At 42.6% G+C, this 17,558-nt stretch overlaps 1 protein-coding gene across 3 annotated transcripts in view; it reads right to left on the reverse strand.

Annotated features, from left to right (window-relative positions):
• Positions 1-17,212, reverse strand: part of LRIG3 (leucine rich repeats and immunoglobulin like domains 3) — a 69,904-nt gene extending 52,692 nt beyond the window's left edge. Inside the window, exons 1-3 of one of the 3 annotated variants that reach the window (XM_075930694.1) lie at positions 16,759-17,212; positions 9,879-9,950; positions 8,528-8,602 (exon numbers count right to left, since the gene is read on the reverse strand). In XM_075930694.1, the coding sequence (XP_075786809.1) occupies positions 8,528-8,602; positions 9,879-9,950; positions 16,759-16,967 (356 nt within the window). In that variant the 5' untranslated portion in view covers positions 16,968-17,212. Of the gene's footprint in view, positions 1-8,527; positions 8,603-9,878; positions 9,951-15,444; positions 15,850-16,198; positions 16,605-16,758 lie in introns of those variants that run through there. The other 2 variants (XM_006126466.4, XM_006126467.4) reach the window with 2 other exon arrangements.
• Between the last annotated feature and the right edge of the window lie 346 nt (positions 17,213-17,558).

A 17,558-nucleotide genomic window follows, 5' to 3' on the forward strand; every position in this document is an offset into this window, starting at 1 on the left:
TGTTCACTCACTCACCCCTTAGCATCCCCACCCCTTCATTCGCCCCCCGCTGAAACCGTATAGTCCTAGCCCACTCATTCATATCATCCCAACTCACCACCCTGCCGAGACCCTGCACCCCCACCTCCATCACACTCCCAAGCTAAGTCCCCCTACCCCCAGCCCCTTCTTTCACCATCCTGACAATACCCCACACCCTTGACCACTCACTCATACCCCCCAGCCGAGACCCTGCACCCTCAGCCTCCTCACACACACTCTCCACTGAGACCTAGCACCCACAGCCCGCTCAATCACTGCCTTGCCAAGACCCCACACACCTCCACCTCCCTCACTCATGCCCCTCCAAGCCAAGAGACCTTGCACCCTCAGCCTGCTCACACAGTGCCCTGCCGTGACCCTGCACCCCTTATCCTTCCTATGTTCCCAGGGTTCTAGCTCTATCCCTCGGGAAGCTGGTGGTGGCTGACCCCAGGGTGGGTGGGCGGGCAGGCAGGCAGGGCTCAGCTCAAACCATCAACCTCTGGCTGAGGAGGCACATACCTTCCACTGTGCCCCGTCCGAGACCCCAATCCTTCTCACTCATATCCTCCCAAACTGAGACCCTGCAACCCCAACCCCCTCACACCCACTCTCCACCAAGACCCTGAACCTCCATCCCGCTCCTCCACACTCCTTTGCTCCTGCACCCTCTCACCTGGCCAGAAACCCTGCGGCCAGCCTGCTCCTGCACCCTACCTCCCAGCCAAACCTCACACCTTCACCCCCTCTTGCACCCCATCTCCTGCCCAGATACTGCACCCCTATCCCTATCTCACTCATTGGCAGACCTGTCCCACACACTGAACCTCTAATTTTTGGCTCTTTCCTGGAGCCTAGGAGGCCCACAAAATCCATTATGCCTGGAACCCCAGAAGAGTTAATCTGGCCTGAGGCCTTGATCCTCAGTCCTACCCGCCCCTACCCCTGCCCCCCCATGCAGCTGGAGGACCAGGGGAGTGAGTTGTTTCAGCTGGGGACCACATCAGTGAGGGTTAGGGGGTTTTGGAAGGGTCCCCCTCCCCCTTCTCACTTGTGTGGTCTCCACCTGTTTTTTCTGTGGGTCAGCGGCCCCCGGCCCAAAAAAAGTTCCCTACCCCTGCCATAAATAAAGACAATGTTGAAACCTTTTTTGTTGGACATGATGTTTTACTTTATTTAAAATGAAGCCTGGCCAACAAGGCCCCAGTCAGGGCCCAACACCCATATGAACACAGCATCTTGTTCCAGGCTCCAATCCTGGGGCAGGCCCTGTGGTCCACCCCCACCTGGCTGTAGGAAAAGCTGGTGGTGGCTCCCCTCCTGCTGCAGTACAGGCAGGATGGTAGGCCATGATCCAGCTGTACCAGATTGAGGGGATTTGGTGAGCGTAGCGAGCAGGGGGCACAGTAGTTAGTAGGAGTATTATTCTACTTGAATCAAGTATTTTCTGATTTCTGTCTCTGGTATGGAGACACTAATACCCTAATGAGTCTACAAATTACCTCACATTTTTTGTCAGAACTTTTACATGTCGCAAAAGTGTTTGCAATTTCATGGATGGCTCTCTTCTCCATGAGGGAGTACTAAAACCAATGAAAGTTAATTTTTTAGACAATATTAAATATATTAAGATAAGAGGCCTCTAACCACATTATACTTTTTTCAAACACGTGGAAATTATTATATCCCTGTGTTGAAGCCAAATTATATCCTACATGCCCTAACGTTTCCCTACTATATAACATCTACTGTGTTGAATATGGTATACTTCCCTTCCTTTCCTGAGATGCTTTATAATGTTATTTATTATGAACTGAAAAAATTATATGACACGACATACATAGCTTAAAATGTAGCTAAGCACACTTGAAGTAGTTTATCATCCCTTGGAATTAAAGTTTTACCAATCTAAGTAATCATTATGAACCATAAAGCTCTTCTAGAACAGGGATTGGCAACCTCTGGTACATGGCCCATCGAGGTAATCCACTGGTGGGCTATGGCTACCAGGAGCTGCAGGGAGCCGTGTCTGTGGACAGTCAACGTAAACAAAATGTGTCACAGCCCATCAGCGGATTATCCTTACAGGCTGCATGCCAACGGTTGTCAACCTTGGTTCTAGAGCAGTGACGGGAACCTTTTTTGGGGTTGGGGGGCTGCTGACCCATAAAAAAACAGACAGGGACCACACACAAGTGAGAAGCAAAAAACCCCCCAAACCTTCACTGGCATGGCCCCTGACTGAGAAGGAGAAAGACACTCCTCACATTCCCCTCGCATACCAGGCTCTGTATGATCCAACCCCTGCAGGAGGTGAAGCACCAGCAAAGGCTCCCCAATGCTGAGAGGGGGAGCTCTGAGCCCCGGGGGCTGGATCTAAGCAAGCCAGGGGCCACATCCAGCCCCCGGGCCTTAGGTTCCCCACCCCTGTTCTACAGCATGGAGCTATGCTATTAAGAACAGAGGACAAATGACTTTTTAAAAATGGTTCTCTTATATTTGTACAATTTTTCATTTCCAAAAAGTTTCATACTACATTAGGTACAGAATTGAGAATTAAGAAGTAATTTTGCAAAATCGTGCAAGATAACTTCCTACGTGTTTACTGCAGTGATAACTCAAGCTATTGATCCTCGTATTACTTCTCTCTGGTTAGCCTGAGTTACCATGAGAAACAACACAAATTGCTGAATGCATAGCCTTACTGTAATAAGCTGAATTATCTCTCAGTAACTGCAGAGAACTCATAGGCTTTTGCTGGGCACAAGGGGCAGGGTAACTGTGGGAAGACATCAGAGGACTAGAAGCACTTTGTTGTGGATTTATTCTAGTGACACTCCAGAACAGTTTGTTAGATGGCAAATTGCGCTCCCTTTAGTTCTACAGTCCTGCTCATGTCAACCAATACAAGTCAAAAGCACCATCACACTGCAGTTAAGGGTTTTGTGTGTGAAAAGACAAGTTATCTGCACATTTGAAGTTATTACTCAAGTGTTGCAATGAAAACGAGCCCTAAAAGATCAGGTCCCTTCTCCATCACTAACTAGACTAAGAGACTACAAGGATTAATATGACACCAGCACGTTAGTCCATTTTAAGGTGACCTGTAGAACAAGATTTTGGGGACTCAGAGAAAAATCTTGTTTAAATTTGATTCAGAGATGCCGCTTATTGTTAGGGCATTTAACATTCATTTCTAAATTTCATATAACAACAAATAAGTGATCAACATAGCCAGCAATAATTAAAATTGCTTTTCTCCCAGAATTGCAAAATTTTGTAACGTGAAACTATCAAAAGTTTTAAAAACAGCTCTGTTAGTTGTAACTGGCTTTATAAGCATTTAAGGAATGCAAATAAGGAAACATCTAAAATATTTGAGTTCTAGGGATAGCCAGTGTAAATATTTGTGGTAATTTAGTTGTTAAATCCAGTATATCCAAAAATGTTTACATTGTATTGAGTTAACATTACATATTTAATAATAAAATGCTAGTGACTAGAAGTAAGTGTTAGTTTTGGATTACCCAAATTGCAAGAAACTAGGGACTCAACTGATGCAGAGTTCATTTTTTCACTTGCAGAAAATAAACTATATTGCGCTGTATAATCTGAAGAGTCAGAAACAACAAGTAGGTCAGAGAAGTCAGTTCCATTTTTGGTTTAATACCATGCTCATTTTTTTCAGAAACCAAACCTAAAATAGTTGAGCTAAAGGGGTGGTACTACTGATAAAAGGTCTCCTTGGGGACTTCTCAAGGAACAGCAAGCACAGTGCTATTAAGTGCACAAAGGCATTTACTAGACATTTTAAGTACATTCTTCAGCACTTGTGTTATTCCATGTTGTCAAGTCAAGTCACGGCTTACATTGCTGATCAAGCCTTATAATTGTATCTATCTTGAAGATTAGGGACCATGGCTACTCAGATTATGTCAGCAAAACTAATATAGTTCAAGCAGGGCTGCTGATTGAGTGCAGAGTTGAGAGGGGAGTGGCAGCTGCCAAGGGAATGATTTAAAAGGGCTCAGGGCTCCCAGCCACCTCTGCCCTGGACTCTTGAAATCACTGCCAAACCCCAGGAGAGGAAAGGGAGGCAGCACAGGCAAGGCAGTGCTGAAAGACTGGCTCGAACAGGCTAGACCTCAGCCCCTTCCATTCTACCTAAGACCCCGCTCCTTCCAGGAGCCAGAGGTGCCCCCCACACACAATGCCTAGGGACCCAGCAATCCTGCACTCAGCATTGTGAATATTCCACCCCCTGAGCAACATAAGTTATAGCAACATAAACAATCATGTGTGCTATGCCAGCAGGAGACTTCTTCCACTGACAGAAATTCTGCCACTCACAGACTTGTCTCCTGTAAGCACATGGCATTTTCTGCAGATGCACTGCAGCAGCACAGCTGTCTCAGTACCACTGTGCCACTGCAGCACTATACGCACAGACAAACCCTCTACAGCAGGGATGAGCAATAATACTGGAAGGAGGGGGCACTTCACAAATTTCAGAAGTGGCCACGGGTTGACCCGGGAGGGGCGGGGCCTCGGATGGAAGGGTTCAGAACTACCCTGCTAGGTACAGTGACCTTATTTTCTGAACCAGCTGCAGCTAGTAAGAACAGCTTAATTTAAATTATGAAACAGATTAAGCGTTTTAACTTTCTCATGTTAATTTATCAAACTTAATTTTAAATAAAGTAAAATATTATGCCCAACACAAGATTTCAATGTTTTATTTATGGAAGGGGCGAGGAACCCTTTTTGGGTCTGGGATCATTGACCCTCAGAAAAATCAGTTGGGGACCACACAAGTGAGAACCAAAAAAACTCCTCCAAAACCCCCCCAGAGCTCATTGATGTGGCTCCAACTGAGACACCTCACTCCACTAGTGCCACAACCTCATTGAGTGAAGGGAAGAAAAGGGGGAAACTGAGTTCAGGGCTTCCCATAGACCAGATTTACTTTTCTACGTTTCTGGAGTTAGTGGATTTTATGGACCTCCTTAGGCTATGGGGTAGAGACAAAAATGAGGGGTATAGTGCGCGAGACAGGGCTCTCAGCAAGTAAGATAGGGATGGGATGCATGATCTGAGAGGTAGCTGGGGTGCAGAAACAGGCTGGGAGAAGGGTGTCTGGCCAGGTGAAGGGAGCAGGAACAAGGAAGGGTGTTGGAGCAAGCTGGGAGTTCTGGGTTTTGGGGGTGGGGGAAGAAGGGAAGTGACAGGATTGGGATGTGAGGGTCTGGGCATAAGGAAGAACTGTACTTGGCTTTGTGTTCCCTTGCAGCAATGGCTGCAGCCAGGTTGTCCTGGCCACCCTGGAGGGAAGCCCCGCTTCCATGGCCACGCAGTCCCGGAGGCCGGAGACACTGCTGCTGTGGCTACGCGATCAGGGTCTGGCCCCGAGGCACTGCAGGGCCCGAGGGCAGCCCTGGAGGCACTGCTACATGGCCACATGGCCCAGAGCTAGCCCCAGAAGCACCGTGGCAGTGTGCCTTCAACCTCCGGGACCAGTCCAGACTGTATGGTCGCAGAAGCAGCACCTCCAGGGCCAGACGTAGTGGCACTTTCAGGCAGGCCCTGTTGAGGAGCCTGAGCCCCAGCGTGGGGTGTGGAGGGGTGGGGCAGAGCTCCTTCTCCCCTCCCCCGTGGCTCCTGTAATTAGGGGGCAGAGCCCGTAATTGTCTCATGGGCCGGATCAAAGCCCAGGGTGGGCCAAATCTGGCCTGCTGAGAGGCTTTTGCCCGCCCCTGCTCTATAAAATTCACCCTGTAGAATTTCATGGTTCCAGAGATGAACTAACACTTGCTAGGGAGAAGAAGTTTGGAAAACATTTTTTGCCCATTACAGTCTGGCAAGGAAAGATGAGCAGATCAGAGCACCATCCCCAGCATTCCTAAAAGATTATTTGATAGATAGCTTTTGTGCCCATCTTGTGAGAAATGTAATCAAATCAAGATTCATAACAATAACTCCCATTTAACTAAATTCACATGCCCTTTTTTCCTGCTACTGAGGGTCAGAATCAAAACTCAAGAATGCAATAGTTGTTTGCACTGGGAAGACTTCACACACTCCTTTTTTCCCCATGAAAATTAAGACCCTACATAATTCATCTAAAGTACATTATCTGAAAATATTATCTCTAAAAAGTTACATCATATTGCTGGATACAGGTCTCTTCCATTGACTTGTATACATTAAATTAGCTCAGGTTTACAAGTCTAAAAAAATATGCCATAATGCAAACTAAATTTAGGATCAGAAGAAAACAATTCAGTAAGTATTCTGTTACTCTTTAACAAAAATTATTAACTGATATATGTGTTGATATGCAATAATTATATATTGCACATTCTTTTATAGCATGACCAACCATCTAGTCATCCATTGCTGCTTTCTGTTCTAACTATGCATTAGAACTAAGAACTAACTAATATGCACTAAGAATTAATATTACACTGATAGTGGAATGCAACAGATGGCTTAATTTGTCTTTCCATTCTTATTTCCACTGATTCTCCACAGTGTTCATGAGGTATATGGTAAACATTAGGAACTTTAATTGGGCTCCACTGAACATACTCAGGAGTTTCCTTCCTGACATCATGCATAGGTCTGGTATGGGCTTCAAAGCAAAGTGGCAACAAGCCAACTCCAAAGCAATACCTTCACTGCATGTGAGTTGAAACACTTTTAAGAGGTACTTTAAAAAAATCAGAGCACAGTGCACAAATCAAATCTAATAAAGATTTCTTCATGTTTAGCCAGCTGGGTAAACTAAACTAAGCTAGTGATCCATGGGTGTGGGACAAATAATCCAGCAGTGTGGGGTTAATTCATTTTATCAAAAAATTCTTTTCACAGCTGCAGAAGATAAATTTTAGGTTCCTCTAATGTAGAGTTCAATTTCCATGGAAAGAAGTTGAGGATGCTTTAGAAGAAATTCTCAACTTTGTATATATTTTTAAAAAAGGAAGATTTCTAATGCTTTATTATGCAAAGATTTCAAACCTCATGGTAAACAGACACTTACAAAGAATGGCACTTAATAGTTATATGTATATTTGAGACAGTACAATGATGTAACTATAGAATAATGTGTCTCTGTAAAAAGTGTCAACACTAATGTAATATGAAAGTAGATATTGTGTTTAAATTCAGTAGTTATTTATCAGACACCATCTACTTTTTCTTTCATTCTTTTCTTATTTTGATCTGTAGAAAAACCACATCAGTATCAAATGTCACCTAATTCTTATTCAAACAGAACAGTGCAGACACAGCGGCTGCACCAGCTGACTTTGCTGACCTAGGATCAGAGTAAAAACAACCCCCCTATAAATCACCAGATGTAAGCAATTGAATAGTGATCAATTTAATTAATTGAACAGCTTCCCAAAATTTACTGTATTGTCTGAATTGTTAGGGGGCCTCTTCTGCAAGGTATCTTGCAATTTGTGTTAAGAATAGAATTAAATTATACTAGCTTTCACATTAAAAAAAAAAACACACACACACACACACACCCTGGTAAACCCCACAACTAAAAACCATATTTTAGTATGTAAGTGTTTGAAAGTTTATGAAAAAAAGTTAAAATGTAGTTAGATGTTACTATTTCTGAGTATCCTCATACACTCACATTTTATGATAGCTGGCCAAAAGCCATGGACAGAAAAACATACGTTTTTCTGCAAGTTTCCAATTAAAATGAAAAATCAAGTCATCTGTTTTAAGTCCCTTCATTTTAAATCTATCTGCTTTCCCTGAATATACAAATATTGCCTTTGATCACAGGTGACATTCTTTTAGTAATAGGAAGGTTCATCATAAACATAGTGGATGAAAACTAAAACAAACAGTTTGTGCAACATCTACAATAACAGGAAATAAATTTCTCTCTTGTGCCTGAGCACACACGTGTGTGCACGAGACAGACCAAACAAACAAGTTGTAGTAAAGTTACTAACACATGATTTATTCTGAATCCTAGTCTGCATATCATGTGTGCTTCCTAAAATTAAGATGTGAAATACTTGTAACGCTGAAGTCAATGGGAGTTTTGCCACTAACTTCAAAAAAAGGCAGAATTTCACCACCCAAGATATACAAATGCTTGTTTTGAAGGCCTGCATTATACAAGTTTGCACGATAGCTACTAGTGTTTGTACAGTGCCTAACACAACAGGGTTCTGATTGTAGTTGAGGCCTGCAGACATAATAACCACAATACAAATTAATACTAATACAGTCTGTTTATATGTCAGAGAAGCATCAAAAACCACAGGGATTAATTTTAATTTTGCATGTGGGTGCACGCAGAAGGATGTGTACACATACATACACCTAATTTAACCTGATGCAAAATTATGTACGAAATTTCCTAGCCACAATCTGATAAAAAAAATTGGAAGTTTAACTTTAACATCAACATCTATTAATTGCAAATTTCCACTTTTTCTTCATCTTTGCAGTTAGAGTGCCATTAAAATCTACTTACAAAGACAGAAGAGTTATATTTGCAGAGACTGGTCCCAGATTAGGTATGGTTTCCAATTCATTGTTGTTCAGTTTTCTATCAAGAGCAAAAAAAGTCAGTGTCAATATTAACAGGGAGTGCTTATACCATGTATTTTAAATTGCTGAATACTTCCTAAAATTCAAAGTAAATTATAAACTTACTTACTCCAGCACACACAGTGGTAAGAACACACATCTTTGTGTCTCAGACAGCCATACAGAATTCCAAGATTACATTTGGGTCGATCGGGAGGGTGAGGGGGGAATGGTTACCTGGGAGCCAGTGTGCACTGGGAGGCGCTTTTAAACTGGCTTCCCATGCATACCAGAAGCCTGCATGCAACCATGAAGGTTAACTGATGAACCCAGGCTCATGGGTTTACCGTGTACACCAGGGCTACTCAACTTTGAAAGCCCCGGAGGCCACAATGATACTCACAGCACATGCCGGGGGCCGCAACTTAAGTGTGGTTGCATATTGTGATGTAGTGGGCAGGCCATACACTGTGTTTGGGCTGTGGGTGACCCCTACTGGCCTGTATCAGTAAGCACTGCACAGCAGGGGGTGCCGCCTGAGGAATCTAAGGTCACAGACGATGACCCAACTGGTTCTTATCTGTTGAGGGCAGGGACTGAACAGAGTCAGTGAGTGTTGGAGGAAGGGTCAGTTTCTGGCTAGAGAGCGTGACGGGAACAGACTAAGCTGGGTGCTGAGGGTTGGGGGGGGCGATGGACCCCCTAACCGAAGGGGTCTGAGGCATCCTGGCCTTGATACCTGTAACCACATCACGTCTATGCTGTGCTGTATCCTGGAGGAGCAATAAACCCCCTCTATTCTACTGGCTGGTGGAGTCTGTTCTTGCTGCTATGGGGCTGCAGGATGGGGGGAACCCCGAGATGCCGTCACACATATACATGCAAATATATAAGCAAATATATGCAAATAGCTTCTTTCACACTGATGGACATAAATGCAAAGATTAAGGCAAGACTATACGACACGCAGGCCCCATTTATGTCAGGTCTCCTGATATTAATAAAATGCAATATTTACTCAATTTCGACCCATAGAACAGCACTTTTAAGGAGCAATGACAGTCCAGGAATTTAACTACTAAAACACATATCAGCAGAAGACCATTATATTAATTACTGTGTTGTTTTGGCTTCCATTCACGGACCACGTGTTGAGCCACACGTAAACCCAAACTGCACCACAGGCTGCAAGCAAACGAGCCGTGGGCTGCTTGCGGCCCACGGGCCAACTGTTGAGTAGCCCTGATGTACACAGTTACACTTTCATACCCCTAACCCAAACACAAATCACTTACATTTCTCGAAGACTATGAAGGTGACTCAATGAACTGGCCTTGATTGAAGATAATCTGTTGTGACTTAAGTCCCTATGAGATTACAAAAATGTCAGTTTTGAAATATTAGATATATTTTTACTACTTCTCACAATACATATGTAGACTCAACCTGCAATCTAATCACTAAAAACATACAAATCCATATTACAGTTTTGCTATCAATAAAATTACGATAGAAACTCACTTAAGTATTCATCTGAAGAACTGGGTTGAGCCCATGAAAGCTCATGATACCATCTACATTTTTGTTAGTCTCTAAAATGCTGAAAGACTATTAACTTTTTAAAGTTTTTTTCAGCTACAGACTAATCCTTCTGAAACTAAAGTACTGTGTAGAAACGAAGAAGGTAATTTTAAATGCTTTCACCATTACTAATAAATGGAAAGAAATAAATACTTTTTACCTTAATATGCAAGTGGTGTTTTGTGACTTTTTTTTTTTTTTTTTTAAACCAGCACAAAAAATATCTATGGAAAGCTTCACATATACACACTGTTAAGGAAACAATGTCATACCAAAAAAGGAGGTAGGCAAAGTAACATTGTGGCTACTATAAAAGAGATTCACAGATAGAGTTGCACTTAAGTATTACATTCTAATATAAGCTCCAAAGAAGGGGATGTGTTTGTTTCCGTTATAGTTTTTAATCTGATGATATAAAACAACTTGCAAAGACTAGACAGTGAGAAAGGAACCATGAAACTGGAGTTAAGGGTTTTGTTTGATTTGGAACCTTATTCTCATGTCCACAAATTTAATACTGATCATATGTAAAATAGCAGCTGCAAACAGACAAATAGGTCTGAAAACAACCTACACCTATAAGCCAGTACAGCCACTCCCCAACTTATGAACACACTGACTTATGACCATCCGTACTTACAACCAACCTCCCATTAACCCCATTATAATATTTTCGAGTTGAGAATCATGTACGTCAAGTTTTTTTAACAGTGCGGGCAGTGTTAAGGGTATTTCCGACTTACGACCAAATTGAGTTAAGACCAGGTGATCGGAAGGTAACCCATTCGTAAGTCGGAGACTGCTTGTATATACAGGCAGTCCCCGGGTTACGTACAAGATAGGGACTGTAGGTTTGTTCTTAAGTTGAATTTGTATGTAAGTCGGAACTGGTATATATTGTAGGGGAAACTCTAGCCAAACATTTCTCCAGAGCTCAGTTTTATTCTCCCACACCTCACTTCCCTCAGTCCTTTATTCTCAAGCTGAGGTGTCTGCTGAGAAAAGCCGCTCCGCGTCAACCTGGTCTGCTGGGGGGGAGGGGAAGGGACGCTAGCTTCGTGTCTCCCTGGTCTGCTGGGGGGAAGCAGCTAGTGCGGGGTTGCCTCACCCCGTTTGTAAGTAGGGATCCGATGTAAGTCGGATCCATGTAACCCGGGGACTGCCTGTATCTTGCTCTGAACTTCAGCATAAACACTTGTATTTAAAGTACAAGCCTCGAGCCATAAAGTTCAGCTCTTTTCCAAATTATCTTGAGATCCCCAAAGGACTACATGTTAGCATAATTTATTAATCAGAAAGTGCAAATGATATCAGTGAAGTTCTACATGTGTCCTCTGGAAGTGAGCAGTGTATGCCATGTCCTGAGACACAAAACAGACTAAGCACCTAAGGAGCTTCATCTGGAGAGATGAAACTAGTTCAAGTTCTAACTTTTTCAAAACCTGCAAAGTGTTAGTCTTGTTAGTGTGACCAAGCTCTCCTGTAAATGAGGTTGGTCAGACTTAAAATGGAAGATTCATTCCTTCACTGGATTTTTTGACCCATCAGGTCCAAGTGCACAAGTATATTTAATTTGACATATATACCCCTGCATTCACAAACAAATCTCAAAGAAATCTACAACAACAAAAGAAACAGATTTTGAAAGTGATCCAAATTAAACCTTTTTCTTTAAAAGAGAGTTAGTAAGCATGCCACACCACTACCTTAAACTTAATTTAATATTTGGCTTTGGTCTGTCTGTAGATATTATGAGAAGTATGCAAACAAACAGTCAAATTCTATGAAGTGATTGCTGTTACAGTCTAATATGTAACTGTTCATCATCATTAGACAAGAATTAGGAATCAGCAATTATTTCAAAGAGCTTTCCACATCAGTGCTAAAAACCTGTGTTTCTTCATTTCATCTAAAAACCTTGCAGAGATTTATTTAAAACACGTTTGCCTAAGGACCCACCAGACAGTAACAGACGTGAGCAGATTTGTTCTGCTGAAGTTATAACATGTAAAAAAAAAATTGGCAGAGTCCTTAAACTATAAAAATCCTGCAATTACAACCACTGCTGTGCATGATCACCACACTGGAGCCAGACACTTTCACTCACAGCAAAAGCTCACATCCATCTGGAGTCTATCAAGGCAACCGTGAGTGTAACAACTTACATTATGTTTCAAACAAAATTTGTGATGTTCAATGCTGCAGATCCCACAAATTTTCCATGTGGCACTTTTAAAAAATACATACACCCAGAAACTCCACACTGATTTACTTACAATGGTTTTTCCAATAGAAAAAAAGCCATTCAGTTCTGAAACTTCTCTCCCAAACACATATCCTTGCATAATTTTTATGTTTAAGTGATATACGACAAAATAAAAGGCATTAAATAAGGCCACCATTTCAATGTTCCCTTAATGTTTCTTAAAAAAAGGTAAGTTTGTTCTTTGCAGGTGAACTGTAATTGAAGACAGAAGTTTTGAATGTGAACCAACTAGTTAGAAAATTAGCACAAGACAAATGTATTTTATGTGAAATTTAAGTATAGTTTCTCATGAGCCCTAGGCATAAAAATTTAAGCTACATACTTTTTTAAAAGCCCACAAAATCTAATTACTGCCCTTGAATTAAAAGCCACTTAAAAGAAATTAATTTGCAAGTGGACTTCTCCTCCCCCCACACACACACACTTAGAAATAGGAATGGACAACACTAAAGACTGCAAAACATTTTCCACTTTTGATTTTCCCTCTCCAATCTAACCCCTTCACACTAAAACAATTATTAAATGGAGAAAGAAACTCTCTCATATGGTTATTTTTACTACTGGAGTTCTAATAGGCATGATAAATGTAATGGGGACTAAATTCCCAGACTGCATAGACACAAGCTTTCAATTTAAGAAATTCTTACTACATAGTAGAAAGCATATATTCCCACTATTAACTTAAAATTTTATACTGTAACAGAACAGTAATACTTGTAATGCGTTGCAATGTTTCAAGCCTTTTGACCCTGTTTTTAAGATCCTATTTTATGAAACATCTAAAAGAAAAGTATTCAGACTCAGTTCATGCAAAAGTATCTTTCATACTGTGCTTCTTCACTGGAAAGCTGAATTGCAACTTTAAAGTGTTAAATATTTATATAATGAAAAACCAGAGGGAAGGCCTAATACACAGGAGGTGGTACCTTTCCATTTTCACACTATGTAAATACAATTTTTTAGACCCAACTTAATTTACAACACTTAGTTGCAATTATCATCTTCTTCCTTAGAGAACTCAGAAACCTGAGCCTCAAGTGCAATTTTAAAATGCAAATCCAGCAACAGCTTCTTAATCAATCCCACTGGGGCCTTTAGAGCTGCTAATTCAGCACAAATCAGGAAAGCTGAAAAACAAAAAGCCAAGCTATAGCTGTTTTAAGATACTGATCCAAAGTGACTCATAAATCAGCTTGCTATGTTAAAGTTTTAGTCTGGAAAATACTGAAAAACAGCTGTGAAAACCATAAGGAGTTTTTTTTTCTGGCAATTCTGCTAAAGAACCAGAGGATTTATAAATATTAAAGAAGCAATACAAACACTAGCTGAAATCATCTTTTAGATGTTCACCTAGGAATGCCAAAGCTGTCAATGAGACAGAAAGGAACCTGGTAAGACATATTCTAAAATTCCAATGAGAATTTAAAAATACTGAAAGGAGTGGTAAGTATTTGGTTTCCCTCCCCCAATTCTGGCTCAAATATTAATTCTAACAAAGCAACATTCTTTCAATCTGAGAGCACATATGCTAGAAGTAAACTGAAATCTAACTTTAAAGATATTTTTATACAAAGCCTTTCAAATATTTATCAGTTTTCAATGGACTTCCATTACACTTTGTGAAGACAACACTAAGGAAGATGCGCTTTATTCTAAATCCTTAATAAATCAGGTCAAAAACCTGTAGTGCAAATATGGCATGAGGCTGTTGCTGTATTAATGGAGCAACACCAACTTTGACAGCACAGCAACAGAATGCAAACACTCAACCTTCAAACAATGAAGCTCAACTTCTTAATTTCACTGTTTGTAGTCACACATTTTTTGCACACCTAGAACATTCAATTAATTTTGGGAAAGCTTTGAATGAGAAAGGCTGAGCCATCACTCACTTCATAATGCTAGATATTACTTTAAGTAAGTGGACTTTGGAAGGCACTGGGGGCAAGACATCAAAGGAGAGAAAAATATTTAAAAATGGGTTTAGTCTTGAAGTTCTAACTCAGGCAAGAACTCCCACCCAACCACAAGGGAAGGCGTGAGAATTGGATCTAATGGATATTACAATATTTTTCAATGAGGCCTGGCAGTTTTTCCAACTAGATTACTGCCTTTAAAGACTATGTATTTTTTTAATTGTCAGCAAGGAGCACAAAATCTATTACCATTTGTAAGTAAACAGTTTGGAGTAACAATGATCACAGTGACTCAAATTCTACTGGCTACCTGTAACTCAAAAGCATTGTTATCTTGCACCTTGAGCACTCAAAACTCCAAAGTACTAAGGAGGAAGAGGAGGAGGAGGAAACAGACAATGCCACATGTTTCTGCACTCTCTTTTTAAGAAATAAACAAGGGTACTTCCAAAGCATTTGACACAAACAAAAGAAATATTTACACAAAAGCAGCCAAACCACATGGTTTGGCAACACCTACAAAGATGTACTCCTGTGAGCTTACAGGCCAAATGACACAGCTGTCCAATGAGTGATCACAGCAGGATGTCTTACAACAGGCCCTGTATTTATTTATACAAATGGAACTTATTTTCTCTCACTTCTTTAAAGGAATGTGAACTTGCATAAAGCCAATTTACACTACCAATTGTGCTAACCAAAAAAAACCCCAAAACAAAACCTTGTAATTTATTTTAGTGCCTATCACTAAAATAATTGCAAAAGGCAACACATTTGATTATGTTAACAAAATATATATATTAAAAACAACTTTTAGAAGTTCCTCTTAGTTTTAATCTGTCATATTCATAAATCTAAATATTAACTTAACAACACTAAAGTAAAGCAATACTAATTTTCAGACATCTGACAAGCTTGTCAAAATATTTTATCTTACTGAGACAACTCAAAGGAACCAGAACAGGATCAACATACAATAGGAAGTGTAAAGAATTGTTGAACACATATATAACTGAAACAACCATATCAACCAAAAGGAAAATTTAAGTTTATTTTCTCTCTCAGATACTTTCTTATACAACTCATGGAAATATTCACCTCCTAAAGATATTCATATATTCAGTTCCATATGTTGTCAATACAGCCATCCACGTTAAACAAAAAAACATGACCTCTAGATGAGGCAATTGAACAGAATTAGTCACAACTAATTGAAAGCTTTCCTGTTTATGTTAGTCTTTATCTCTGTTTTCAAAATGAAATAGAAAACTAAGACAAATGTAGAAATCAATTGACCAACAAGAAATTAGTTATCAAAGTACAGTAAAAAAGTTCCAGGTTGTATCAATTTTTTCTCTCTTTAGGACATTTCAGTATTTTATGATTTGTCCAAAGAGATCTTACTGAAATTAAATATTCTAAACATGAGATGTTAGTATACCTTACTAAATAATATTCAAGTTTGTCTTGCTAAATTAACAGATATAAGCTGTCTTCTTAATACATTTATTAAAACCACTAAGGGGGGGGGGGGGGGGGAAGCTATAGGAATGATAATATAAATCCCACACTAGATAATATGGTAAACTTCATACCATCTACAAAAATACAATTATACTATTCTTTGCAAAAAGTGTAAAGAATATTCACTAGATAACACTAGAATGCACTTTTCCCCTAGTAACAGTATGCAACTGTTCTGCACCCAATTACTTTTATCCATCAGTTTTCTTATACTTGATTTAAACTTTAAAACAGAAACAGTCATTCAATCTTAGTATCTCTTTTTCTCCCCCTACCCCGTTCTCCCTCCGAAGTTACCCCCAAGATTTCATTATCAATTTTATTTCACCCTATTGGCAGGATACCAAACTGCCTCAACTTGCGAAAGAACAAGAACCTCCAAGTTACTTCCAAGAACCTCCAGTTCCCCATATTATTCGCCTTTATAAAAACTTTCTCCCTCACTAAAAGGCAGAGCCCGGTAAGTGACAAATGGCCATGACACCCCTTCTCCTTCGGGCACGGCTGTAACCAAGCCCATGCCCCCCATTCCGAGTCCCGTCCCCCCAAGTCAGGACTAGTGAGTGGGAGGAGGCAGCAGGGGAGGAATGATCGATAAGGAAGACGGAGGTCACATGTGCGGGGCTGGAGGCTCCCCTAGGTGAGCCAGGGCGCTGCCCCGATAGGCACAGGCAGGGGGTGCACAAGGGGCGCTAGCCCCCCCCCCCCCGAGTTCTCCTTCCTCCCACCTGCAGAGCCAGACCCTCCAAACGCAGCCCAGTCCCGAGGTGGTTCGGGGGCTGCTGGCGGAGCCCGGAGAGGGCTGGGGTCCCCTCGGCCATGCCCCCCTCCTCCCCTCGGAGCCTGGCGGGGTCCCCTCGGCTGCCCCGTGCCGGGGCGGATACTCACAGCTGCACCACCCCCTGCGGGAGCCACTCGGGCACGCGACTCAGCTTGAGGCGGCTGCAGTCCAGCAGGTCCCCGAGGCAGCGGCAGGGAGCCGGGCACGCGGGAGAGCCGTGGCCGCCGGCGGCCGAGCTCCCCGCCAGGCGGCCGAGCAGCAGGAGCAGCAGCCAGCCCAGCGCGGCGGCTGGTGCAGCGCGGAGCGGGCAGCTCATGGCCCGGGCTCCCTGGGCCGCCGCCCCGCTCACGCCCGGGCGCAACGTGCGGCTCAGTACGGGCGGCGGGTCCCGCTCATGCCCCGGGGCCGCAGGGAGAAGCAGAGCGCGCCCTGCCCGCCGCAGCCACCGCCAGCCCCAGCCGCGCCGCAAACTTTCGCCTCGGTCTCAGCCCGAGCCCCCTCCCCCGGCCACGTGACAACAACAAGCTGCGGGCGAGGGGGGCGAGGCCGGGGGCCCAGCAGCCAGAGCGTAACTCCGCGCCGGGCTGGGAGAGGGGAGGGACACGCCCCATAGAGCGACGGGAGAGGCAGGGGGGAGGAGAGAGCGGGGCTCCCCTCCAGGCCGAGTCACCGCCCCTTGTGTGACTGCACCAGAAACCGAACGTACCCCCCCCCCCCCCCACCAGCGTTAAACTGCACAGCCAAGAACCCAGGCAAGCCCAGCCTTACCCCCTCTGGGGGAAATGCATTATCGCCTGGCGCCCAGAGGCCCCAAAGAGCCCCCTAAAACAGATGGACACGATCAGGTAATGGGGACAGATATTAGCTCTTTTTAAGACCCCTCTGCATGGAGGGGAGGGGGATTTAC

This window comes from Pelodiscus sinensis, chromosome 1, assembly GCF_049634645.1.
Source record: "Pelodiscus sinensis isolate JC-2024 chromosome 1, ASM4963464v1, whole genome shotgun sequence".
Taxonomy (NCBI): Eukaryota; Metazoa; Chordata; order Testudines; family Trionychidae; genus Pelodiscus; species Pelodiscus sinensis.